General features: G+C 35.2%; 1 protein-coding gene across 3 annotated transcripts; it reads right to left on the bottom strand.

Moving 5' to 3' along the window:
- Positions 1–22: 22 nt before the first annotated feature.
- On the bottom strand, positions 23–27,738 carry IPP (intracisternal A particle-promoted polypeptide). 3 transcript variants are annotated; one of them, XM_019749360.3, is made up of 9 exons: positions 27,522–27,738; positions 24,615–24,953; positions 19,130–19,561; positions 17,473–17,628; positions 16,038–16,205; positions 13,212–13,349; positions 12,550–12,672; positions 10,728–10,948; positions 23–2,127 (listed from the first exon to the last, which is right to left on the bottom strand). In XM_019749360.3, exons 2-9 carry the CDS (start codon positions 24,904–24,906, stop codon positions 1,903–1,905), a joined length of 1,755 nt encoding a protein of 584 aa, XP_019604919.2. In that variant the 5' UTR covers positions 24,907–24,953; positions 27,522–27,738; the 3' UTR covers positions 23–1,902. The 3 variants fall into 3 exon arrangements, with proteins under 3 accessions (XP_019604919.2, XP_019604920.2, XP_019604921.2); XM_019749361.3 differs by having other exon boundaries at positions 27,393–27,531; XM_019749362.3 differs by lacking the exon at positions 27,522–27,738 and adding an exon at positions 27,068–27,342.
- Positions 27,739–27,787: the final 49 nt, after the last annotated feature.

A 27,787-nucleotide genomic window follows, 5' to 3' on the forward strand; every position in this document is an offset into this window, starting at 1 on the left:
TGATCATTGAGAAGCTTACCAGTTAAAGCCAGTGGCTGAAACCACTACATGATCCTTTATTAATGTAGAGAATAGTTTACTACAGCCTGATAATAAAGGAAAGAAAGCTCATATTCTTCAGAAGATATTTCTCAGAAGGAAAAGCAAAAAGCAAAATACTTTATTAGTACATTTTTTTGAAAAAACTGTCATTACCTAGGAAGTAACAAGCATATTTACAATGACCTATTTTCAGGGATTGTCTGGACCTATTAAGCCCAAATACTGATTGTCTTGACATTACATTGCTGCTACAGCAGTACAGAATGGCTCCCTTCACAGTGCCATTTTAGTTGCCAGGAAATGAGAAATTATAGGAGCATCTTGTAAATCTCTTGAACCAGAATGCAGATTCTCTGTAACTACCCTGTTTCTCTGAAAATAAGACCTAGCCAGGCCATCAGCTCTAATGCGTCTTTTGGAGCAAAAATTAATATAAGACCCGGTCTTATACATTATACCCAGTCATATAATTTTATATGTAGTAAAATAAGACCTGGTCTCATATTAATTTTTGCTCCAAAAGACGCATTAGAGCTGATTGGTCCTTGTGGGCCAATTCAAATATTCTAGATATGAATGCTACCTGAGTCTTTAATGCTTACCAAAGTATTTCTATCTAAGTAAGCTACTAATGCTTATAACAACAACATACTGAAGGAATTTAGTAAAGAAAAGGGGAAATCGGGAATATACAAACAAAATCCTGGAATCAGCTAGGTAAATATAAATGTATGCAACACCTTTAATATTAAATGGCTCCAACTGACTAGTAGAAATGACTTAAAAGTGATGATGTACACGAAGAATCTTCCTCTCAGAACTAGACAGAGAACAATTCTTTAGAATGCTTCTTGGGGTAAATGAGAAGTTTTGAGGAACAGTTTTGGATCAGAAGCCTTTTATCTTATAAGTCAGTGTCAAAGAAGTTTCACAGGTATCTACAATTCCACCTTCTCCAAGCCAGGCAGTAAGCAGCTTTGTAATAAGCTCATATTTAGGCTTCCTGCCCAAGTACAAGTAAATTCACAAAGCTTGATAATCTAATAGAAGTCCCTCTTCCCAAAGCCAAACAGATATTTTTGGTGACTATTTAGAAAATAGGGAAGAAGTTTATTAAGTGCATACCACCATCTAAGCTCTATCACTCATTACATCATCCAACTGCAGTAATGGGCTGTCACTAAGAACTTCCTATTAATTACTTGCATTCTCAGCATCAAGACAAGAAACATAAGTGAGCAAAAGCTCTTTTTATGCTGTTATCAATAGGTGAAACTTACCTCTGTATATAAATAGCTAGATATTTCCTACATGTCCCTCCCAGTATATCTGCTGCCAATAAAAAGTATGGGGCTAGTGAAGACTCCTAGCATCAAATAAAAGTAGGAAGTTGTTTCACTGCTTTTCTCTGTAGGTTAAACTATGGCCATGGAAAATTGTGCTCTGGGTTGAATCATGAATATGTAGACACCTTTAACCTGTCTTACTGATAGTCTTACATCACATACGGGTCTTGTTATAGCTTGAATTTCACTGGAGAAACCCCTATTTGCCAAGAAGCTTCTAGCAAATCATTTTTACAAATAGGACTCCTAACTGGACAATTCTAGAGCACAAATAGCATTTCTGTTGGTAAGCCTGGCAATTTTTTGTGAGCTCTTTATTAATTTAGGATACATATATTCCATAACCCTTCTCACTCAAATTCTTAGAAAATTCATTCTTTAATTATTTATCTACCAAACACATGGAAAACTCAATAGAATCAGAGGGTCCTACCACCAAGTACATGTGTGATTTGCAAAAGGTCCGATCCTGTATTACCAACATGTTTTCTTGTGGTCTCTTGTGGTTTATATTTCATAGTACAGCAACACCTCCTTCACAACGACTAGTGATCATGTTACCAATTTCTGTCCATGTATCTGAATGAGGGTTATAAACTTCAACTGAGTCCAAGGTACCAGGAGCCAAGAAATCATGGCTGGAAGATCGCCCTCCAGAAACATACAGAAGCCCATTGACTGCCACCACACACATGCCTGCTCTAGGCACTTTCATTGAGGCAACTTCAACCCACTTTTCCTGGTTAAGAGAAAAAAAAAGTTAGCAGTGTCATAAAATGGTAATAGAGAAAACTGCTGAGAAATCAGATACCCTGGTTCTTTTTACATGTTTAAATTTCAAACTCATAATCCAGTCAAATCAGTATATAGAACATTTTTAAATAAACTTTCAAGTACTGTAGACAAAGTAGTGAATTTAGAGAAAAAATAATTTAAAAATATGTCTGTAATTAATTATAAATTATGACCAGGACATAATCTAGAAATTCTATATAGGCAGGCATTCTGAGAAACTAGTTCTATGGAATATAAGTAGGTAATGTATACACACACACACATAGAAAACACAAATCTACAAAGCTCCAAGAAAAGAGCTTATATGCGTATATATTATAGTATACAAAACGGCTTTTAAAAATCTTTGAGATGCTAATGAGCCTTATAAATCTTAGGGAGAGTGATACAGCAAAACGCACTTGCCAAATTTATTTGACCACGGAATCCTTTTTTCAAGGACCATCTAGTGGAGTTAGTGATTTTCTGAAAGTATAGATCAGAGGTTGGAAAATATACCCTATTTTTATAAGCCTACAAAATAAGAATGGTCTTTCTATATTCAAAGATTACTTTTTTAAAAAGATGCCCAAAGAAGAGATTATATGTGGCCCTTTAACAAAAAGTTTGCTAACTTCTGGTATACATTGTTCCCTGAAGAAATTTCAGTAAGCTGCTATAGCCAAAATGACTTGTAATGTCCTACTCCAGGGAAAATGTCTACACCCAGAAAATAGGAAAGCCAATAAATGTCCTGGGAAATAATCAAGAAAGAAAAAAGCAAATAGCCAGATGAAAAAAAACACACCTGGAAATAAAGCTTATGATAAAAGTCTATAAAATCATGAGAAGTGAACAATGATTATTCATCAATGCTACAAAGTGAACTTTTTGAGGACAGGAACTTAATGAGCTTCACATTCCAGTATCCAGTACAGCACCAGCACATTATAGAGAGTCAATGTATGTTTGCTGGTCTGAACTTAAATGAAATTCTGAAATACTAAAGCCAGAGACAATCCTTTGAAATTAAAGAAACAGATTAAATTTGAAGGCTAATTGATTATCTGAAATTACAGAACACATCCCCAAAGTTAGCATAGCTGTAAAAACATAACTTAAAAGACAGATATACTCACAAAAATACCTATAGCTGATTAAGATAAATTAGGATGTCGGGGTTACGAGTATGTTTATCATTTGGGAGAACTAACCTTTGCTTCCCCACAAAAATGGCTCTTGACAAGAATAAGGGAAGAGTGGGGCTCACCCTATAATGCTTATCTTTCATTGCTATCAGTGTATTAGAACTATAGTTTGCTTTTTATCCTGAGTCACCTCAAAATAAACTCTATAAAACCAGAAACATGTTTTACATTATCTTTAGGTTTGGATCTATAATGTGGGACTTCAGCATACAGTAGTAACAACATTTCAGATTTATGCATGAAAAACCAATATAACTCATTAATGGTAAGCACTTACTTTGTAACAAAAATCTATTCCTTTCCAGCCATATAGAAAAATTAGCAACAGAAAGTACCCTCAGAAAGTTCACTTTTTATATTACCAAACAAAACCATATAGAAAGTAAAAGGAATTTGAAATATCACTAAAGTTTAAAACTTGTCAGAAATGAGAATCAAAATCATGCTTTACAACACAACAAGGACTGCACTCTTGCCACTTTTTTTTTTTCTCAACTTTTTTTTATTTCTTGCCACTTCTAGTCAACATTGTACTGGAGGTTCTAGCCAGAGCAATTAGGAAAGAAAATGAAATAGAAGGCATCTAGATAGGAAAGGAAAAAGTAAAATGATCTCTACAAATAACATGATCTTGTATATAGAAAATTTAAGGAATCCACAAGAAAACTGTTAAGAGTATGAGTGCTGCAAGGTTATAGGACACAAGATCAATAGACAAAAATCAACTGAATTTCTATACACTAGCAATGAAAAATTGGAACATAAAATTAAGAAAACAATTCAATTTGCAATAGCATCAAATGAATAAAATACTCAGGAATAAATTTAACTAAGTACAAGGAACTGAAAACTAATTGTTGAAACAAATTGAAGAAGACCTAAATAAGTGGAAATACATCCCATGTTCAAGATGAAAAGACCTAGTATTGTCAAGATGGCAAGACTCCCCAAATTGATTTCAGATTCAATGTAATCCCTATCAAAACTCAGGTGGCTTCTTGGTAGAAATTGATAAGCTGATCCTAAATTTCATATGGAATTCAAGGGACCCAGAGTAGCAAAACCAATTTTTAAAAAGAAGTACAAAGTTGGAGGACTCACATTTTCTGATTTCAAAACATTACAAGGCTATAGTAACTAAGACAGTGTGGTACTGGCATAAGGATAGACATAGATAGATAAATGAATAAAATTAAGAGTCCAGAAATAAACTCTCACATTTATGGTCAACTGATTTTCAACAGAGGTACCAAGACAATGTGATGGGAAAGAATAGTCTTTTTAACAACTGTTGCTGGAACAACTGGTTAGGCACATGCACAAGAATGAAGATGAACCCCTACCTCACATAATATACAAAAATTAACAATGATTCAAAGACTTAAATATAAGAGCTAAAACTATAACTTAGAAAAAAGTGAAGGCATAAATCTTCATGATCTTGAATTAAGCAATGGTTTCTTAGTTATGATACCAAAAGCACAAGCTAATACAGAAAAAAATCAATTAGCCATCAAAATTAAAAACCTTCGTGCTTCTAGGATACCATCAATAAAGTGAAGGAAACTATAGAATGGGAGAGAAATTTTGCAAATCATTTATCTGACAAAGGACTTGCACTTGATTATATAAAGAACTCTTACAACTTAATAATAAAAAGACAAATAATCCATTTTAGAATGAAAAAAATTTGAACAGATTTCTCTTCAAAAAAGATATACAAATGACTGATAAGCCCATTAAAAGATGTTCAACATTGTTAACCATCAGGGAAATACAAATCAAAACCACAGTGAGATACCAATTCACACCTATTAGGACACATCTATAATCAAAATAAAAAAATATACAAGTAACAACAAGCACTAGATGTGGGGAAACTGGAACCCTCATACACTGGTGGTGGTTATGTAAAATGGTATAGTCGCTTTAGAAAACAATCTAGCAGTCCTGAATAAAGTTAAACATAAAATTACCATGTGATCCAGCAATTCCACTCTTAGGTATATAGACAGCCAAGAGAAACAAAAACCTATGTACACACAAAAATGTCCACATACGTGTTCATAGTAGCATTGCTTGTAATAGCCAAAAAGTTGAAACAACTCAAATGTTTGGTGTGTGAATTATATTCTCAATAAAGTTGTTAACAAAAATCTTTCTACTTAAAAAATTAAAAAAATAAAACCTTTAAGTTTTTAACTGTTTTAATAACCATTAAGCAGTTTAAAAACCACAAAATTCAAATAACGCTAATTCATATTTACCAAAATACGTTTCCTGAAATACTTTTTCCTAAGATGTTTCACAAACAAAAGCAAGGGTTGTGTTGTCAATTAAATTTGAGAGTCTTAGCATAAAGATTCACAAAGTTTATTATTGTACTACATGATGTAAAGAAGTCCTGTGGTAAAGAAATTTATTTAACTTTGTTTAACCCAACTTTCCCTAAATATAATTGACCAGGAAAACCCATGTTACCTAATTCCTATTAACAACAGAAACAATCAGTATTTCATGGAAATTTATTTGGAAAAAGATTGGTCTAACTTATTAGTCAATGGCATAACACATCTTGTACTTCATGATCACAGCACCTAACAAATTGTAATGCAATTTTCTATTTCTCTATATTCTCCACTAGAATTTAGGCTCCTTGAGAGCTGGGGCCTTGTATGTTTAGTTTGCCTTTATTTCCCAAGGTATAGTACCTGACCTATACTTACATACTAAGAAGTCTATAAGTATTTGTGAATGAATAAATGGACTAATGAACAAATACGTGACAGAACAGTTACTCAATGAAAATATAACCTACCCTTCCCTATCTGTCTCTTCTCTTCCCTCCCTAGCATAATTGAGTCAACCCATTAACTGAGGGTATGAGGGAACATTGGGAAGCTCATATGGGCTGTGACAGGATGGGTATAAAGTGCAGAGGTGGCAGGTGGAAAAAACAGCTGGTGTGACAGGGAGATTGGTTTCATTTAACAAATACGTGAATGGAATGAACAAATAAGTAAACATATTAAGAATAATGGGAGCTAAGTTTTTAACTAACAGAGAAGGTATTTACAAACACAGAAAAACATGAAATAATCTGAGATGTTGGATTGGAACTGGAGCTATCATAACCTCATATTTTTATAACATATATGCACAGATAGATATAAGAATAGTTATAAATAAATGTGTGTGGATACATATTTTCTAGTTCTGTTTACTGATAGCAATACCCCAGTAGCAATGAGTACTCTGAGTATCTGGATCTTGGATTCTAACTGCTGTCTTTCACTAAGAGAAACTGGAGCTTCTTGAAGAAATACCTGATTCCAGGGCAAGAGCAAAGAAAGGATAAGATCAGTGTGAAAATTTTTATTATGTCAGAAAGTACAGGAATGCTGAAGGAATGATGGGAACACATCAAAAGGGCACATGTAAAGATGCTCAACATCACTAATCATAAGGGAAATGCAAATCAAAACCATAATAAGATATCACAAATGTCGGTGAGGATGTAGAGAAAAGGGAACCCTCATACACTGTTTGTGGGATTGCAAATTGGTGCAACCACCCTGGAAAATAGTATAGAAAAAAAAAATTAAAAATAGAACTACCATATGACCCAACAATTCTGCTTCTGGGTAATTATCCGAAGAAATCGAAAACACTAATTTGAAAGGATATATGCACCCCTCTATGTTCACTGTAGCATTATTTACAACAGCCAAGATCTGGAAGCAACCTAGGCGTGCATCAACAGACGAATGGAAAAAGAAGATGCGGTACATGTATATAGTGGAATATTACTCAGCCATAGAAAATGAAATCTTACCATGTGTGAGAACATAGATGGACCTACTGAGTATTACGCTAAGCGAAATAAGTCAGACAAATAAAGACGAATACTGTATGATGACATTTATATGTGGAATCTAAAAAAAAGACAAACAAAATAGAAACAATGCATAGATACAAAGAAAAAAACTGATGGTTGCCAGATGGTAGGTGCGTTGGAGGGATGGGTGAAAAAGGTGAAAGGGATTAGGAAGTACAAATTGCCAGTATAAAAATAGTGCAGAATGTTAAGTACAGCATAGGAAATATAGTCAATAATATTGTAATAACTATATACAGTCACAGATGGGTACTAGACTTATTGTGGTGATTACTTCATAAAGTATATAAATGTCTAATCACTCTGTTGTACATAACTGAAACTAACATTATATGCCAACTGTAACTAAAAAACAAATTTTAAAACACCAAGATATTATAAATATGTTCAAGGATCAAAAAGAAATATTAATATGATGAGGGGAGTAATGGAATACAAAAAACAAGCAAACAAAAAGATCTTTTAGAGATAAAAAACACAATATCTGGAATGAAAAATTCCTTATAGGGGAATAGACACTGCAAATTAGAAGTTTATATACCACAGAATATTAATGAACTTAAAAACACAGCAAGAGAAACTATCCAAACTGAAGCACAGAGAACAAAGTTTCAGTTATACAGGATGAATAAGTTCCAGAGCTCTAATGTTCAACATGGTGACTACAGTAAATAATACTATACTGTATGCTTGAAATGTGCTAAGAAAGCACATATTAAATGCTCTCACCAAAAAAATGGAAACCAAGAAAATGGAAAAGGGAACTATGTGAGGTGACAGATATGTTATTCAGCTTAAGTATGGTAATCATTTCACAATGTATATGTATATCAAAACATCACACTGTACACCTTAAACATACACAATTTTTATTTGTCAATTATACCTCAATAAAGCTGGAAAATAAAAACAAACAAAAACAAACTGAAGAACAGAGAGAAAAAAGATGGGAAAAATATTAACAGAGCCTCAGTCATCTGTGGGACAATATCAAGTAGTCTTGAATGCATGTTACTGGAGTTCCAGAAAGAAATCAGGAGAATATTTTAAGAAATATGGCTGAAAACATTCTAATTTGATGGAAGCTACAATCTCACAGATTAAAGAATTTCAATGAATTCCAAGGAGGTTAAACAGAAAACTCCAACAAGGCACACATAATCAAATTACTGGAAAGCCATGATAAAGAGAAAAATCTTAAAAGCTGATAAAGGAAAAAAAGACACATACAGGGGGAACAAGGATAAGAATGACTACTGACTTCCCATCAGAAACAATGCAAGAAGATAAACAACACATTTAAAGTGATGGGGGAAAAAACCCTAAAATTCTATACTCAGCAAAGTATCTTCAAAAATGAAGATGGAAAAAGTTTCAGAAAATGAAAGCTAAGAGAATCATTGCCAGCAGACCAGAACTAAAAGAAATATTAAAAGGAATTCTTTGGGCTAACAGAAAATGTATAAGAAACTCAGTTCTACATAAAAGAATAATTAGAACTAGAAATAATACATATATGCATAATTATCAAAGACTTTCTCATTAAAAATGTATTTTAAATATAATTGACTGTTTAAATAAATATAATGTATTATGGGGCTTACAACATATACAGACATAAAACGTATAATAGCACAAAAGCAGTAATGAAAGTGATTTTATAAGTTTCTTACATTAAAAGTGAAGTGATATGATATTATTTGAAGGTAGATTTGATACATTAAAAATATATAAGTACGGGGCAGGTAGATTTGATACATTAAAAATATATAATCCAGCCCGGTGGTTCAGGTGGTTGGAACTCTGTGCTCCTAACTCCAAAGGCTGCCGGTTCGATTCCCACATGGGCCAGTGGGCTCTCAACCACAAGGTTGCCAGTTTGATTCCTCGACTCCCGCAAGGGATGGTGGGCTGCGCCCCCTGCAAATATCAATGGCTACTAGACCTGGAGCTGAGCTGCGCCCTGCACAACTAAGATTGAAAGGACAAGAACTTGACTTGGAAAAAGACCTGGAAGTACACAAAGACCTGTTCCCCAATAAAGTCCTGTTTCCCTTCCCCAATAAAATCTTAAAAAAAAAATTATATATATATGTGTGTATATATATATATATATATATATATATATACACACACACAGTATAAACGTATATAATATATAATATAAGCCCTAAAGGAACCACTATGAAAAAAGGTGAAGTGATACAGTTAATTGGACAATAAAAGAAAATGGAATATTAAAACAGTCAACATAAAGACAGAAAAGGGAGGAAAAAGGACCAAAGAATGAATTATACAAAAAGGAAAACAACAAAATAGAAGTCTAAAAACCAACTATATCTGTAACTACATTACACATAAATAGTAAAAACTCTAAAGAGCCCATGTGAAAGTCAGAGATTTCCAAACTGAATAAGAAAACAGACCACAACTATATGTTATCTTACAAGAGATGCAGTTTGTAAAGACATAGATAGATTTTAGGTAGAAGGACAAAAAGATATGCCATGCAAATGCTAATCAAAAGATAGCTTGACTACATTAATGGTTACATTAAAAGCAGACAAAGTAGACTTCAGAACAAAGGTTATCAGCGATAAAAACATTTCATACTATAAAAGGATCAATTTATCAAGAAGACATAATAATCTCAATGTGTACAGACTTAATAACAGAGATTCAAAATATGAAGCAAAGCCTGACAAACCCATAATTATAGATGGAGATTTCAACACTTCTTTCTTAGTGATTGACAAAACAATTGGACAAGTTGGAAAGACTTGGGAAGACTTGACTAACGCTAATCAAATTGACCTAATTGACATTTATAGAACACTGAACTCAACAACACCAGAATACAAATTCTTTTCAGGCACACATGAAACAATTACCAACACGGAAGTCATACGAAGTATGCTCTATTGTCATAATGGAGTTAAATTAGAAATCAATAACACAAAGATATCTGGAAAATCCCCAAATATTTGGAAATTACATAACATACTTCTAATAACCCATTGGTAAAAGAAGAAATCATCAGGTAAATTAGAATATATTTCAAGATAAATGCTAATTAAAATAACACATCAAAATGTGTGGGATGCAGTTAAAGAAGTGCTTGAAAACAGTTTATAACTTTAAAGGTTTACATTATAGAAAAAGAAAGGTCTAAAATCAATCATCTAAGCTTCCACTTTAAGAATTTAGAAAAAGAGCAAATTAAACCCAAAATCAGATAGAAGGAAACTAAAAAATAGGAACACAAATGAATGAAATACAAGATGGACAATCAGTAGAAAAAAAAAAACCAATGACACCAAAAGTTATTACTAGTTCTTTGAAAAGGAAAAAAAACCTGCAAATGATCAATATCATAAGTGAAATAATGCACATCATTACAGATCTTACAGACATTAAAAGAATAATGGGATACTAAACATTTGAAATCATCCAACCTACCTCTTCAAAGGAATATTTTTCTACAGTATGAAGAGCATCCTGTGTCTCATTCCATCCTCCAACAGAATAGATGCAGTCATTGAGTGCAGCCACCCCAAGATATGCTCTCCTGGTTCCCATTGGAGGAAGTGGAGACCAACGCTTGGAAAGTGGATCATAAACTTCAAAAGAATGAAGCTCTATTCCTTCATTGCTGATGCCTCCAATTACATAAATTAAACCTGGAAATGGAATATTTTCGCTCAGATGCTATAGAAAATAGGATGTAAATAATTATCAAAATTTTAATAGTTGTGATTTACTTACTATACTGATATACTTAATGTAGGGCTTTCCATATTCTTTGAGAGAAAATTGACTTCTGTCTAGTTTATCACAGCTCACATTTAAGCACGTTACAAAGAATTAGAGGTATGAATTTAAAGTGACATTGAATTTTCAAAAAATTTAATGATGTTATAACAAAGCAATTTGTCAGAGAAGGATCTCCCATCTTATTGTCTGCTTGATGATCTCAAATTCCAGATCCACTGCTAGAATACATAGGTAAAAAGGACAAGGAGAAGTACTTTTTTCCCCAAAAAAATGTCATGGCCCTGGTTGATGACAGCCTACCTGTTGCTCAGATGGACATAAAACAGAGAATTGAGTTCAAATTAGAATAGTTCTATATGGCTAGATTAAGTTATCAGAATCAATCACTAGAATACAATAGAATGTAATTCGGAGAGTTCCTTTTTAAATTTGATTGAAACTAATGGCAATCTACAATTATTTTTGAATGCCAATCTACAATTATTTTTGAATGCCTAGTGTTGTTTCCCATGCTCTAAACTGAGGAATTGTAAGTTATAAAGAATGGCATTTTAGGAAAAAATGTGAGCTAAATGTTAGCAAACTTGGGTTCCAGCTCCAGCTTTGCCGGTAACCAGCCATGAAAAAAGACAACTCACAACCTTCCTAATCTTCAGGTTCCTCATTTCTAAATAAAGGGATTGAACTAGATAATCTCCAAAATGCCTCTCTAGCTCTATGATTTTAGATGGGAAGATAAAAATAATAAATATAAAACAGCTAGAGACCCTTATAATATTAAAAAATAGTTCAATAATTTGCATCATGTAATTTGAACATTTAAAAGCTAATGGAAATCTGAGAAGGTACTCACAAAGCAGGAAGAACTTGAGCTGGGAACAAAGTAGACTGAGCTGTCATATAATAATGGGCAGACTGCTTCCTACTTTGCAGGTACATATAAATCTGCTCTCCAACTCTGGACAGAGAATCAGGTTTTATTTGACAGTGCTTACTAACTACCTCTCAGGGCATAGTAGGTAAAATAATTGTATACCATTTTAATATGCAGTACATTTTTAAAATCTATCATAGCATTATATTCTGTGTGGACTGAATCACAATGTACCCTGTAAAAAAAAAAAAACTGAAGAAGACTATAAGAAGAGATTGTGAAAATTATTTTTGATATTCTCTCCCTACTTAAAAATACTTACTAAGAACTGCATGGGAGAGAAAATAATAATAGATGATGTTTTAATGCTTATTTTGCTAGTCAGGTATATTTGCCTATCTGGAATTTTGAATTCTAGCTTTGTTTATTAAAAAAAAATTGATTATTTTGGCAATACAGAAATGAAGAAATAAGAGGTTAAAAGATGTAAGAAGTTAAAAGCAGAGCTTCCATACTGTTAGTGTTAATCACTGAATACTAACAGACATAAAATATATTTTTGTGAAAATAAAGCCTCAAGCTCAGTTTTTTAAAAAATATATCTTTAGGAAAAATATTTTGTTAAGCAATTACCTTGCATTTCACAACACCCAAAGTAGTAGCGTGACATAGCCATGTTGCCAACTACTTCCCATTTATTTTCATCAGGATCAAATCGTTCAATGGTGTTCCCTATCTCAGCTCCAACCCATCCACCTGTGACCAAATAGAAAAATGTTATGTCTGGGATAAATGAATATTTTTTATGAAAAACACCCTAGAAAACACCTAATCTGACAACTTTATATTATGGATGATTATCACATGGAACAGAGGGGTTATTTGTCCAAGATCACATGAAAAGTTAGAATTTGACTGAGTAGAACTCAGACCTTTTATTTCTCTGTCTAGTTTTCACCAGAGATTTAAAATAAAAAAACTTCAGCATACTGCATAGGAAATACGGTATTTTGCAAAACTACCTTTTGAAACAACCTGTTTATTCAGAGTGGTTATTCTAATCATGAGATTTAACTAGTCAGCTAAAGTGCTTCATTGGACATCTCATCTACATTTTATCACCATCTCTTAAGAATTCAACACTTGACAATATTCCCCAAGTAATAATATTTTGAGAATAAAACTATATAAAGCTGAAAGGATACAAGTTTCTTACGGGAGGGAAGAAAAATTTCTAAAGTAATCTGACTAAGAATTTAAATATTAGATATCCTTAAATTGAACAGCATAGTTACCCAAAGCATAGATAGCCCCATAACACACACACACCCCCAAGCCACAGCGGGGGTGATTCATTGAAGCTACAGTTGTCCACTGCTTAGTAACTGGATCATAGCATTCAGTACAGTCAAAAATCATTGAATCCTTTTCACCTGAGTTAAATAAGAGACACATATGAGAAGGTTTAGTAATGCTAATAGCCTAGAACCATAATACAATATTCAGCAGCATTCCATGTTGTCGGAAATTCAACTATGATGTCTGATTTTATACTTCTTGTTAAAATTAATTTGCCCAGCATTATTTTGAATCCATAGCACTGTTATATATTAAGCCCATTTAATGAAGCAATGGTACAATTTTTCTGTTATCTATTTCTAATGCTACCACCCAAACAATCCATGTAATTTTTGAGGATACAATTTGCATTTTAACACTTGTATAATTTGAGTTTTAATGTAATCCTTATCTAGCAACAAACTGAAAATGAAATCCTTTTTAACGCTATCATTTAAAACAGAATTTTAAAATATACTATACCTAGGAGTAAATCTAATCAAAAGGTTGTATAAGACCTCTATGGTTAAAATTTATAAACTTTTTAGATAAAATTTTAAATTAAGGAATATCTAAATAAGTGAAGAGATGTATCATGTTCACAAATTAGAAATCAACTGATTTAGAGATATAATCCCAATTTTTAAAAGAACGTTTCTCGGGGCCGGCTCGGTGGCTCAGGCGGTTAGAGCTCTATGCTCCTAACTCGGAAGGCTGCCGGTTTGATTCCCACATAGGTCAGTGGGCTCTCAACCACAAGGTTGCCGGTTCAACTCCTCGAGTCCCGAAAGGGATGGTGGGCTCCGCCCCCTTGAACACGGCACCTTGAGCTCCCAGATGGCTCAGTTGGTTGGAGCATGTCCTCTCAACCACAATTCCAGGTCATAAATGTAAATTACAGACATAAATGTAAATGGCAGAACTACAAAATTTAGAACAATAAAGGTGTATTTCCTCATGTCTTTGGAGTAGGAAAGGATTTCTTTAGAAAGGTACAAAAACACTAACCATAGTGGGGGAAAAAATAATAGCATTGGCTACATGAAAATTAAAAACATATTTATCAAAAGATAACATAAAGAGGGTCAAAAATAAAGCAGCAGAGTAGGAAAATATATTTATAGCACATGTAACTTTATGAGGGCCTACGATCCTGAATGTGTACAAAACTCTTTCTGTGCAGAAAAGAGTTAACACAGAAGGCCTGAGACTGTCTCTCCTTAGAAAGGTCTGCTTTCAAGGTTGACCCTTGCCTGGAATCTGGGAACATGGCTAGTAAACAGTTCCCTACACTGTTATAAAGTTTTCCGTAAATTATAAGAGTGGCTTTTTGCAGTGATGAAAATGTTCTGGAATTAGATACTGGTGATGGTTGCACAACTTTGTGAATATACTAAAAACCACTGACCTGTATACTCTAAATGGTGAATTTTATGCTATGTGAATTATATCTTAATTTTTTTAAATAGTGAATATTAACCCAGATATGTATGTATCTAGAAGGAAATAAAATAAACTATTAACTGTGTTTATCGCTGGGTGGTAAAATTATAATATGTGTGATTTTTATTTTCTTTTTCATATGCTTAGGTTTTAGCAAAATTTCTACTATAAAACCTGAATTACTCTGATAATAAAAAATATTTTAAAATTACATATTAAGAAATACCTTAGGATAGCAATATTGGTAGTATTAATAATAGCTAGCAAAGTCAGCATTTTTTGATGGGCCCCCTTTTTTGCAGGGCCCCCGTAAGTACTTCTATGACATCAGAAAAGGGGATACATACATATGCAAGTGCCACGCAGGACACTGTGACCCTAGGTTAAACAGGCGAGTTCATAAAATGAAACTATCCACAATTGCCAAAATGTACATAAAAAGAACTATTGGAGTTCTAGTCAAAGATTATATAAAATTATGGCCTTTATATACTGACAGAAAGTTATTGCTTAAAACTCTAATTTTTTTGTGAGGCTTTTCAGATGCACCATGACGTTTATTGATTTAAATGAACAGTTTTTGAGTGACAATTATATTCTCTCCAAAGAAAAAATAAAAATAAAATATTCCCTATATCTCTCTCATTTTAACCTAACAGGATCATAGTCATAAATAAAAATTTTGATATACAACTTTTAGTGTTTTAGACTGACCCATAGAAATAAAGCAAAAAGATTAGCTGTAAGGTTAGAGATGATCTACCTAGGCTTGCTGCTATAAAGACAAATTATACAGAAGTAAATATTGATATTAAAAGTGTTAGCATTTATTTCTCTTTAGATCCCTTTCTGGTAATTATTTTCCTCCAACATTCAAATCCTCTTTAGTTTTATTAATCATTTTCTAATTCTTAATTGTTTCAGAAAATACAATGATTTCAATCAAGAAATATCCCAATGCCTAGCTGACTTGTTTTTTTATATATCCCACTGTCCCACTGTTAAGTAAAAATGATTCATAGTGTAGCTTTCAGAATTAAAAAACTTTATCCAAAATGTTCACCTAAATTTGGGTGCCATATTTTATAAACAACTTTTCATTAAAACCAAACCTAAGTATTCTGCCTTTTAATAAATCACAGTACCCCTCTGGTCTGAAATTTTCAGTATCTTGTGTTTCCTTTTTTTTTTTTCTTTCATTCATTTATTCAATAACTATTTATTGAACACAATTATATCTACATATACCCTAGTACCTAGCAATATATACAAGGCATGTAAGAATGCAGCCAACCTATAGCTAGAGACTAATAAGGGAAATAAGTCGTTTTCATTATTACCTCCAATAGCGTAGACCATCCCTCCCAGAACTGCTACTCCCAGCCCACATCGAGCCTGATGAAGTGAAGACACAGTGGTCCAGTACTGGCTAAAGGTGTCAAAACGTTCTACACAGCTCAGGGCTCTGCTATCACTCCAACGACCACCCTGCAACCGAGTATATCCACCTGAACAAAGGAAAGGAAAGGAGGAACACAGCAAATCCCTTACTGCTAAATATGGAAATGGTAGTAAGGAGAAAAACCTAGCCCTCTACATCTAGACATTCAGTATAACTATTTCATAGCACGGAATAAATGCTTTAGAATCTGTCATGCGTGCGCGCGCATACACATACACACACACACACACACACACACACACACACACACACACTTCTTAAATGTGTCAAGTCCTGAAAGATTATGGCTTAAATGCAATGAGTTAACCACAATGAGTCTTCTACCACTTGGTCTTAGTTATAATAGACTATTAGATAAAACATAAATCTAGCAGCTGGTTATCTGTCTAGTTAGGAAGTTTCATTATGACTTCTGTTAGTCTCTATTTGCAATGAAAAATAGTGAGTTGAAATTCTGGTTTGACTTTACATCATTAAAAAAAGTTTAGCATGCACTCAAAAATCACATATTAATAGATCATAGCATATATAAAATTATACACACAATTACATAAATATTATAAATTATACAGAAAGTGTATTTTCCTTTAAATTTTCTCAAGTACAGCTGACATTCATTATTTTATAGAAAATATTTATATATAAATTTTGTATATAAATCTGGGCAATCTGCCAATATATACCGTGTTTCCCTGAGAATAAGACCTAACTGGAAAATAAGCCCTAGCATGATTTTTCAGGATAACATCCCCTGAACATAAGCCCTAATGTATCTTTTGGAGCAAAAATTAATATAAGACCCAGTCTCATTTTCAGGGAAACACAGTATATATCAAATATTGATAAGGATTAATGCTTTTAAAAATAAAAATGAAAAGAGGTTTTAATATGTTCATCTGATACGCCTATGGATTAGCCTGCACATCCCCCTTTTGGAGACCACTGGTTCCTATCATCCCTACTGACCATGCAAGATACTGTGAATAGTTAAAATTTTTGAGGTTTATTTTCCTTATTTTTCACTAGAATTCAAACTTTCAACTTTTAAAGCAATATTTCTTTAGTCAGCTATTGACAATAATTGGATAATCTAAGAACCCAAAGATTCAGATTACAGATGTCAAATGAGTAGCTATTTTATTCTTAGATGTGTAGTGTATTATATAAACACAATTTATAAATCTGCAGCCTGTAAGTTAAATTAAATGTCTAACTGACACACCTGAATATTGTGACATGTATAATAACAAAATATTAAAAGGTTTTGATCCTGAAAATAAAGATAATTTCTATTACTTTTTAAAAGTTCTCACCTACTGCATACAGGTACTTTCTTGCTTTCTTCCGAGGTCGTACCTTAGATGTTTGCAGAAAACTACAAAACTTGTTCTCTTTGGGAGATTTGCATACCTCACAGTACTCTTTCAAAAGTGTTTGCAACGCAACACGAAGATTAAAATCGGATACTCCTAAAGCAATGTTTAAAAAGATAATGTTTTAATCAACTTTTAAGTGATATTGCAAAGACATGTTTCCATAAAGATAAAACACATTTAACAATCAAAAAAATAAAAATTCATGATCAAACAATGGCTATAATACCAAATATTACTTTTCTCATTGCTGCTACAAAACATACTTTTTTCCTTAAATCAAAGGTCCATTTCCTAAAAATATTTTGAGCATGATTGGGTAGGTTGTTCCTGCTCAAGGATGCTTAGCTGAGAGGTAAATTGGGAATGAAAGTCAACGTGTGTCCCACTTGGCAAATTTTAAGGCCTGGACTGCCCTAAAAAGGCACTATTTTCTAATTTGCACAAAAGCACCATATACGCTAGCAAGGGACTGTCTCCAAGCCTTGTCCCTATATCCCAGAAGTATATTGAGAAAAGACGGTCAACTAACAAAATCTTGAGAATTCTCACTAATAACTAATCATTTGGAGAGTGGTAGAATGAATAGGTAATAAGTAGAACTGAGACGTCAAAGAACAAAACCTTGCTTGAGGTGGGGGGGGGAGGAAAAAAATAACAATGCTAATTACCTCATTTTTCTTAGCAGAGAGTCTATACTGTATAAAATGAAACACAAAATGAAACTGATTTTCATCATCTTTTAATGATTTTTATCTTTTGCCCTTAACTCTGTAAGTACTTTTTAGAATGAATATCTTTTGGGATATAGAAACATTTATCTGAAATTAGTTATTACTTCAGTTTCTTCTTTGTTAACTTTTAGTGAGATTTAAGTACACTTTTAATATTTATAAATAGTATGTACAGAATGATTATTGTAATTTTCTTTCCTATCTATCCATCCAACCATACATCCTCCTATACTGAGATATCTGAATGTTAATTATAACTGGGGGACTTACAGGATTTATTGAGTTTTGGTTTGTTTTTAGCATATGCAATTTCCTCAAATTGCTGATCTTTTCAGAGTGACAAGAGAAAATCTTACACTGAAATAATTAGTACTGCCAGAAACAGCAGTATTTTAGCTTTGTCAGTAATTTTTATCTGTAACTCTCGTCTCTATTAGGATTTAATCTCAAGAAAGGTACGTAAGGGGGGTAAGGAGGAGCGGGGCTCTAGAAGAGGGTAAACGGGGCCTAATATATGCTGATGGAAAGAGAACTGACTCTGAGTGGTGAACATACAATGTGAGATATAGATGATGTATTACAGAATTGTACACCTGAAATCTATATAACTTTACTAACAATTGTCACCCCAATAAACTTTAATTTAAAGATTAAAAAAAGGTACAAAATGATTTGATTAAAATTAAAGGGTAGAAATATTGAAATACTACTGTCTACCTACACATAAAAGTCTGTATCTTGCATACAGTAATTATTCAATAAATGTCTGCTATTGAACTGAAAAATCAAAACACTATGACATTTCAAATAGAGAAAAAGCCACTGGATAATTGATTAATTTGATATGCGACAAAAAAAATTACCTTCTATGTACTTTAAAAGCCTCTGAGGAGGTAATAAAGGAAATCGAATTGGGTCTAGCACTTCTACCACATGTTTTCTTCTCTTTCCAAGATCTCTGAGAATCCACTGCATTGCAGCTAAGAACACCTGGTATTCATCCTCAATGCTGAGCTCTTCACTTCGCAAAATTTTTATCAGCTGATCTTTCGTAAGTGCCAGGAACTCTTCCCCACTCTGAACCTCCAAGAAATGGACATGAATGTAGTTTTCTGTGAATTCCAAAAGATCATGGCAGGCAATCTGCTCCGAGAACTGAAAGATCCCTATGCAGTTCAGTGGATCAATTTGTCGTTTCAGAAATTCACAGCAAAGATTAACAACTTCAGTCAACTGTAGCATGTCTGCTGCAACAATCAACTCCTGAACATTACTCACACCTATGTTCACTATACCTAGGGAAATAGGAGACAACATAACCAGCAAAATAAAAACAGACATTGACTTATATTCAAAACGCATTATACTTGTCTCTAATAGCCAAGTAAAAAGGCAACAAAGGATCTGTACAAAGAGCACAAAACTTAAATGATGATAGCTAACATTTATGGAACACTTACAATGAACAGGAGCATGAATTGCTTTATACATTCATTTAATCCTGACTATAACCCATATAGTTGAGGTTTTTTTCCTTATTTTTGTATTCAGAAAATAAAATCAGAAAGTTTAAGTAACTTGTCCCCAAGTCACATGGTTAAGTGAGCTGAGGGTAGGGATTGACATCAAAGTCCATGTTTTCAACATAAGGCTGTAATGCATCTAAAAAACATTTACTTAGGTACAAGGAAGGGTGAGACAGGGTCCCTATCTTTAATTATGATAAAGTGCCACACAAATGTTAATTTTAACATTAGGTATAACCAAAAGTCTATAACATATGAGGAGTTATTACATACTTAACATTTAAGTAACTATATAGACCACTCTTTTTCCGGAGGGCTTCACTTTCATATATTTATACTATGACTTTGGGAGGACATCAAATAGTCAATTATATTTAGAAGGAAAAAGAGACATTGTAATTCTCCTACTATATAAGGATGAACTCTCCATTCAATCTTATACTTTCCCTTTATCGCTTTTATAACATTCACTCCACTAAGCTATTTGTCTAAAGTTTGTATTACCAATTAGATTTATAAAGTCTGTTGGGGCATAGTTTGCCCCTTCTGTATTCTTAGCCCAGAGTAGGTGCTCAACATTTTTGTTTTATTTTTATTTATTTATTTCAAACATTTTGTTTTAATGAAGAATGGCCAAAGAGATTATGGTGAGAGGAAGAATACTGCTTGCTGAATACAAACTGGGGGTTTTCCAAAAGTATAAGAAATGGAATCCACCATGGGCGTAAATGGTAGTGGCTTCAAAGAAAACTAAGACTTACTTGAATGAAATGAGAATTCACCACAAACTTGAAGAAAATAAAATCACAGGCTGTGATCTAAGGGGACTGAATGACTGCTACTGGATAAAGTCAAGAGTTACTTGAGAATAATAAAAAGAATGCCCTCCAATTTAATAAGGCTTTATAGATTACAAAAAGTACTTTTACATTTATTAAAATTTATCTCATTTAACTTTCACATGAATTATAAAGTGCTACTGTCCCCACTTTATGGTAAGGAAAATGAGGCTCTCACAAGTTCATTTCTACCAGGGATGCCAAAAAAATGTATACACATGACTTGTATTCATCTTTTGTTATTGGTATATATTGAGTATTACAATTTTAATACATTTTTTCCTTTCTTAAAACATGTATACATTTTTTGGGTACCCTCTGTATTTTGTAAATACCTAATCTGCATTACCTAGAAAGCTCTGTGAAGGCAGAGGTCGTGCCTATTTTGTTTACGTCATATCCATAGTGCCTAGCTCAAAAAAATTATTCATAAATATCTGTTGAAAGGGTGAATGAATAATTGACTAAAGTTAAATGAAATGCCTTGTATCACATAGCTAATTAGTGGCAGAGCTAGATCACAAACTCAGGTCATTTTATTCCAAGTGAAGTGCATATAAAAGTCTAAGGTGAGTGTGGGGACAGAGCCAGGAGTGCAATTTCTAGGCTCTTGCCCTCAAGTGGAAAGGTGCTCATTCAGGTAGTAAATGGCCATCAACTGTGATTGGATGGCCATCAGCTGTGGCTAGTTGGCCGTCAGCTGTAACCAATCAGTGAGCCATTGGCCACTAATATAACTGCTGTGGCTACGCTAGCAGAAAATGGGGGCTAGCAAGAAGATGGTGGCTGAGCTAGCAAGCGCGGATTGCAGCTAGCAAGTGCGGATTGCAGCTAGCAAGTGAGGTTGGTTGGCAGAGAGAAGTGGATGGCAGGTTGCGGATAGTGTGGCTCTTGCTTCCTGTCTCCAACCCAGCCGCCAGCGAGAATATAGTGGTATGAGACTCCCTTATCTATGGCTCCGTGGGTGTTCCTTTTTGGCCTCACCATATCCTGTGTTCTTGTGCGAGGAGCGGGACTAGAAACCCCACATGACACCCTGCATGATAGTGAGAAATATCTGTTAAAATCTGTCAGAATTGTGAATGGCTAACAGAATGTATGGACAAGTCTGTTATGTATGGACAGGTCAACAGAGTGATAGGTTTTGCTGCCCCCACGACCCCAAAAAGGAAAATGCTATTACAATGAAAATCAAAGAACATGCTTTGTAAGGACAAATTGTCTCAAAGACTACAAAATTCCCTCTCTAATAAATACCCAATATTCATTTTCTCTTCATCCTTACTAACAGAACCTTGATTTGCCCTGCTGAAAACTGTATTTCTTAGCCTACTTTGCAGATAGCGGTGAATTTTTTATTGAGTTTGGCCAACAGCATATAGGCAGCAGTTATTGGGTAAGGCTACCAGAAAAGTTCAAAAAGAGGATAGCCTCAGCTGGCAGGTGCTTTTGCCTTCCCCTTTTGCTCCTTCCACTGGCTGGAGTTCAGCCAAGATGAGTTAGGCATGTTTATGTGATGAAGTTACAAGCTATAGATGGTGGAGCAAAATGTTGGAAGAATAATGGGACACTAAAGACATCCCGAAACACCATTATCAGCCTTGGACTGTCTACTATGGGTTCATTTTTGTGGAAAAATAAACTCCTATCTTGTTAAGCCACTTTACATCTTTTACTAGGAGCCAAATGCTGTTTCGTAACTGTTATACCAATTTTAGCCTTATATGTCAATATTCTACAATCTTATTTCCCCCAAAATATATTCAGTAGCTTTTATTTCTCTAGGTTTTACCACTTTTTTTTTTTTTTTTAAGATTTTATTGGGGAAGGGGAACAGGACTTTATTGGGAACAGTGTGTACTTCCAGGACTTTTTTCCAAGTCAAGCTGTTGTCCTTTCAGTCTTAGTTGTGGCAGGCGCAGCTCAGCTCCAGGTCCAGTTGTCACTGCTAGTTGCAGGGGGTGCAGCCCACCATCCCTTGTGGGAGTCGAACCGGCAACCTTGTGGTTAAGAGCCCGAGCTCCAACCAACTGAGCCATCCGGGAGCACAGCGGCAGGTCAGCTCAAGGTGCCATGTTCAATCTTAGTTGCAGGAGGCAGAGCCCACCATCCTTTGCGGGACTCAAGGAGTTGAACCGGCAACCTTGTGGTTGAGAGCCTACTGGCCCATGTGGGAATCGAACCGGCAGACTTCAGAGTTAGGAGCATGGAGCTCTAACCGCCTGAGCCACTGGGCTGGCCCAAGGTTTTACCACTTTTTATTTCTTTGATGGAAGTGCTCATCACCAGCAACCTGGTAATGATTCCATGAACACTCTCTCACTAAATCTCTCTTCTTGCTACTGTCAGACCACAGAGGAAGAATAGACAACCTGCAGCATTTCTTCTGTTTTCATGTAGTTAAACACTAATTCCATTGGATTAACCTGTGTTAATTTCTACTTTGCAAATAAGAGAAGTAAGGATATTTATGAAGCAGTTTTCAGCTCACACAAGTCATTTAGAAAAGTGAGATCAAGAACCCCTCAATGCTAATTTGTACATTAGCCAATAGGCAGAGCTGCACTGCTTTCAGTAGATAAAAGATAATCATTTTTGGGGGTGGCCGGATGGCTCAGTTGGTTAGAGCACAGATCTGAACAACAGGGTTGCCGGTTCGATTCCCACATGGGCCAGTGAGCTGTGCCCTCCACGACGAGACTGAAGACAACCAGTTGCCACTGAGCTTTTGGAGGGGCAGCTAGATGGCTCAGTTGGTTAGAGCATAAGCTCTTAACAAGGTTGCTGGTTCGGCATGGGATGGTGGGCTGCGCTCCCTGCAACTAAACATTGAAAACAGCTACTGGACTTAGAGCTGAGCCGTGCCCTCCACAACTAGACTGAAGGATAATGACTTGGAGTTGATGGGCCCTGGAGAAACACACTGTTCCCCAATATTCCTCAGTAAAATAAATAAAAAAAAGATAATCATTTTTACAATCCCAAAATTAAGTTATTTTCTGAAATTTTCCAAAAAGAAACATGAAGTAACACAAAGAAAAATCACCTTTGCTCATTTTCCAGGTTTAAGTACCATGAATTAAATAAACAACACTTTATCAGGCCACATAATTATGCCCCACCAAGTAGTCCTTTAAGGACAATATGGTATATTCTCAAACCTAGACCAAACAAATATAGTCTTTATTTTCAAACATTTATTTTCCTGATTATAAGAATAATATGTAGTCACTACTGAAAAAAAAAATTTAAGGCAAGCAAGTATAAAAATGAATGTGAAAATCACACATTTTCCCATACACATACACTGTATTAACACTTTAGTATATTTCTTTATACTAAATAAAATATTTTTATTTAGTATAAATCTTTTTTCCATGTACATTTATGTTACATATTATACGACATACTTTACATATGTGTATTTTCTAATGTTATTAAAACTTCAAAACATTTTTAAAAGTTTTGACTAAAATAGTACATGTTGATTATAAACATTCTGAAGGAAAAACAGACAAAAGAGGAAAAATAAGAATCTTCCATTACTAGAGATAAACACTTACCAACATTTTGATCTTTTTACTGTGCTGAAATACAGACAAGTGATTTTTTTTTTAAAACAAAACTGGGGTGGTATTTATTTAAATCATTTGCGAGGCCTAAAAGATATTCCATTATATATACATGTACCATAATTTACTTAACCATATAACCTACTGAGTGAAAATTAGATTGTATTCAATATCTACTATTATAATGTTATAATAAACATTTGGTACATAAATATTTGCCGGCATCACTGATTAATTCCTTAGGATTCCTAGAAAATGAATATGTGGTTAAAAGATATGACCTTTTCAAAGACTCATAATAACATATTGTCAAATTACTTTCCATACGAGTTAAATCGATTTATATTCCCATAGCAGTACATGAGTGATTGCATTATTCTTCACTCAAAGCTACAGGCTCACTTAACATACCTGTGTAAACGAAATCTAGAAGTATTCGAAATATTCCAGCTTCAATTCCAAGAATCTGCACAACATCTTTTGAGGACTCTTTCATTCCTCCAGTGAACAAAGCTGCAAAGTAAGGACTACTGGCAGCCAAAACCAACCGATGAACTTTAAAAGTTTCCTTCCCAACTTGTAGCTGCACATCACAGAAATGCTGTCCATTCCTCATCTTATTGATCTGGGCCAAGATGAGTTGGGCATATTTATCTGATGAAAAAGGACTATCACCAGCCTTGGGATGGCCCTCATTAGCCATGATGATAAATTAATTAAAAGGTCTGTTGTTCATAATGTGGTTCTATCCTGAAAAACAAAATAGAAAGAGACCAAACACCATATTTTTGTGTTTAACGTGTCTTCTATTCATGTACATATGAAACATTCCCTATCCTCAAGTAGCTTACAATCTACTTAGGGATATAAAACACACATGAAACAAATAAGGACTAAACTGTGTGGCACCATTCCTGATAGGGTTGCAGAGAAGGGATAGTAATCGGGTCTAAAATAATTGGAGGACACATCACAGCAGAAATGGGACCTGAACTGGATACTGAAAAATAAAAGGTATTAAGGTATGAAGAGAGAGTATTAGTCCTTCTGTGTGGAATAAAGAAAAGAAGGAAAGGCACAAAGACAGACAGAAGTTCTTGTACATTGCAGTAAGGAAGCAAACAATGCAGCCAGAATGAACTTTCATAAAGCAATTGCGATCAGGGCATCTGTCTGCTTAAAATCCTTCAATTTGTACACTTCCCTTAGCACACAAAGCCCTTCAAATCTTACCACTGTCTACTTATCCAGGCCTATCTCCTATACTCCTCTTTGAACTTAATACAACAAAACCTAACAATTTGCTGTTCTTTGAAAGTGACTCTTTCATAGCACACTTTCCCACCTTTCCCTTCTGCATCTGTCATAATTCAAGACTGTTCAAATATAATTTCTTTCAGGAACACTTCCTTGTTCCTCTCTCCTCTGGGTTTGGTCCTCAACCAAAGCTTACCTATTTTACAGCCTATATCACACTCTATCTTGTCAGACGTTTCTGTCTGTCTGTCTCTCTCTGTGTCTCTCTCTCTCTCTCTGTGTGTGTCTCTCTCTCTCTCTCTGTCTCTCTGTCTCTCTCTCTGTCTCTATCTCTCTGTCTCTCTCTCTCTCCCTGAAAGCTCCTTAAAAGACAACCCTTTAAGGGACTGTAAAATGAATGAGTACAATGGGGAAATAACAATAATAGCTTAGGTTGTTTTTGTTTAACTCTGATAGCTTTTGACACATTAAGCCAACTGTAATTCTCACAATAATTAAGAAGCTGGAAGAAAATATATTGTTATTCGAAATGAGAGACAAGGAAACAAGCTCAAAGTTTCCCAAGGACAGTGTTAGTATGATAGTCGGTATTTGAATTCAGGCTTTTTTACTCTAAATCCTGGGCTTTTCCTACCATATCACACGCAAAGAAATTATTAGGCCAGGTAATACAGAAAGGGCTTTGAAACCCAAGCACAGACATTTGGACCTGAGCTTTTATAGGTTCATCAAGAATAAAATGACATAGTCATGTTTCAGAACTGTTATTTGAGTCTTTAGGTGGACGAGCTAAAAGGTAGCAAAGTCTGAGAAAACAGCTTTACAGCTTCTACATTGAGATTCAAAGGGATAAATCCAAGGTACTTTCTGAATAAAGAAACCATAAGATTCAGTAATATAAGAGATATGAAGATGAAGCACAGGGGAAAGCTTAGACGACTAAGGTTTTGTAATTTAGGCATCAAGGAGAACTGGTAGTAAGACCGACAGAAATGGTGTGGGCTGGTGTTAGAAAAAAGTGGTTACACTTATGCATTCAGCCAAATTTATCAAAGTAAAAATAACCATGATGATTATCATGATTATCTAGGAATTAACTTATTAAAACATTTGATTAAGAAGTTCCAAGGTGGCTAAAATTGCACTTCAGCATCTCCAGAACGTCAACATATTACATTTAACTGGCATATAAAAGCAATACTGCTGATCCGTTTTAGATTTCTTCCTGTGAGCAGATTTTGGACCCCAGGAGTTTAATTACCAGTTACCTCCTCTGTCCCCAACTTAAAGGCATTAAGCACAGTCACTGGGCTAAAATGCTGCCTCCTGCTACAAAACAGTTTACTGAATATACATCCACTCTGGTAACAGACAGTAGAAATCCTTCCTAACCTGTTACCACGCTTCTTAGTAAATGCTCACACTATCCCACTGCCAATAGGGTACTTCATCCCAAAGGCGGCACGTAGTGTGACCATATTATCAAAGGGAAAAAACGTAAGTCAGAAACACTGTATGAGGATGTAAAGGACATGCCTCAAGAGACCCAAACTTGAAAGGGAGACTATTAGGAAACGGTGGAGACGCCCAGAGGGTGTGAAAAAAACCTGTATTTGGTGGCTTTGAATAGCATCTGGAAGCTGCTTGAGCAAAGGGTGTCAAAAGGAATCCCAGGAGAGCGTCACAAAAATGAGTCTCTTTGTGCCCGAGTTGGAGGCTGGACCTGGAGAGTTACTCCTAAGCTGCTGCGACACTGAACGCGGATAAACATTCCAGCGCTACTTAAATCGCAGGGGAGGCATCTCAGACGTGTCTGGGGATAGCAGACTGGCCTGGGTCTGGGCCTTCGGATTCCCCAGTCGGGGCGGAAAGCGGATCGGACCAGACGAAGCTCGGGGGAAGGCGAAAACACTTCGACTGGCAGAGGCACACCTGAGCGGCAGGAGGAAACTGGTTCCAGAGGCTCCTCTCTCCTCCTCAGGGCTCCCGAGAGCCGGAGAGAGCAGAGGAGGACATTCCCAGCCCCGTTACTGACGCACCCCGGACGCAGGCCTTTCTTACCGGCCGCTTCCCCTTCCTGCCGGCGCCCGCTCAGGCTCTGCGCGCGCAGTCGCTACCAGCACCGCCGCGAAGAGGGCGAGGGAAACCCGGTGGGGGTAACGAGGCATTGATGACAGGGCAGTGCGGTCGGCGGAGGGCTGGAGGGAAGCCCGGCCTAGTGAAGAGCGCCTCTCGCGCTTGCCCAACCCAGGCCCGGTCTGCGCGTGCGCAGTGCTCTTCTGCTCGAGGTAGCTGTGGCTCCAAGAGCGGCGCTGCAGCACCGCGGG

The sequence above is a fragment of the Rhinolophus sinicus genome, chromosome 14, assembly GCF_057876585.1.
Source record: "Rhinolophus sinicus isolate RSI-liver-muscle chromosome 14, RSI-T2T, whole genome shotgun sequence".
NCBI lineage: Eukaryota > Metazoa > Chordata > Mammalia > Chiroptera > Rhinolophidae > Rhinolophus > Rhinolophus sinicus.

Bases quoted from the DNA above. Each gene is read 5' to 3' on its own strand.
- IPP (XM_019749360.3), bottom strand. From the start codon at position 24,906: ATGGCTAATGAGGGCCATCCCAAGGCTGGTGATAGTCCTTTTTCATCA. The intron at 17,629-19,129 runs GTAATTTTTTTT...ACATTGCTTTAG, and splicing joins GCTTTTAAAGTACATAGAAG to GAGTATCCGATTTTAATCTT. The intron at 12,673-13,211 runs GTAACTATGCTG...ATTTGGTCACAG, and splicing joins TGGGGCTATCTATGCTTTGG to GTGGATGGGTTGGAGCTGAG.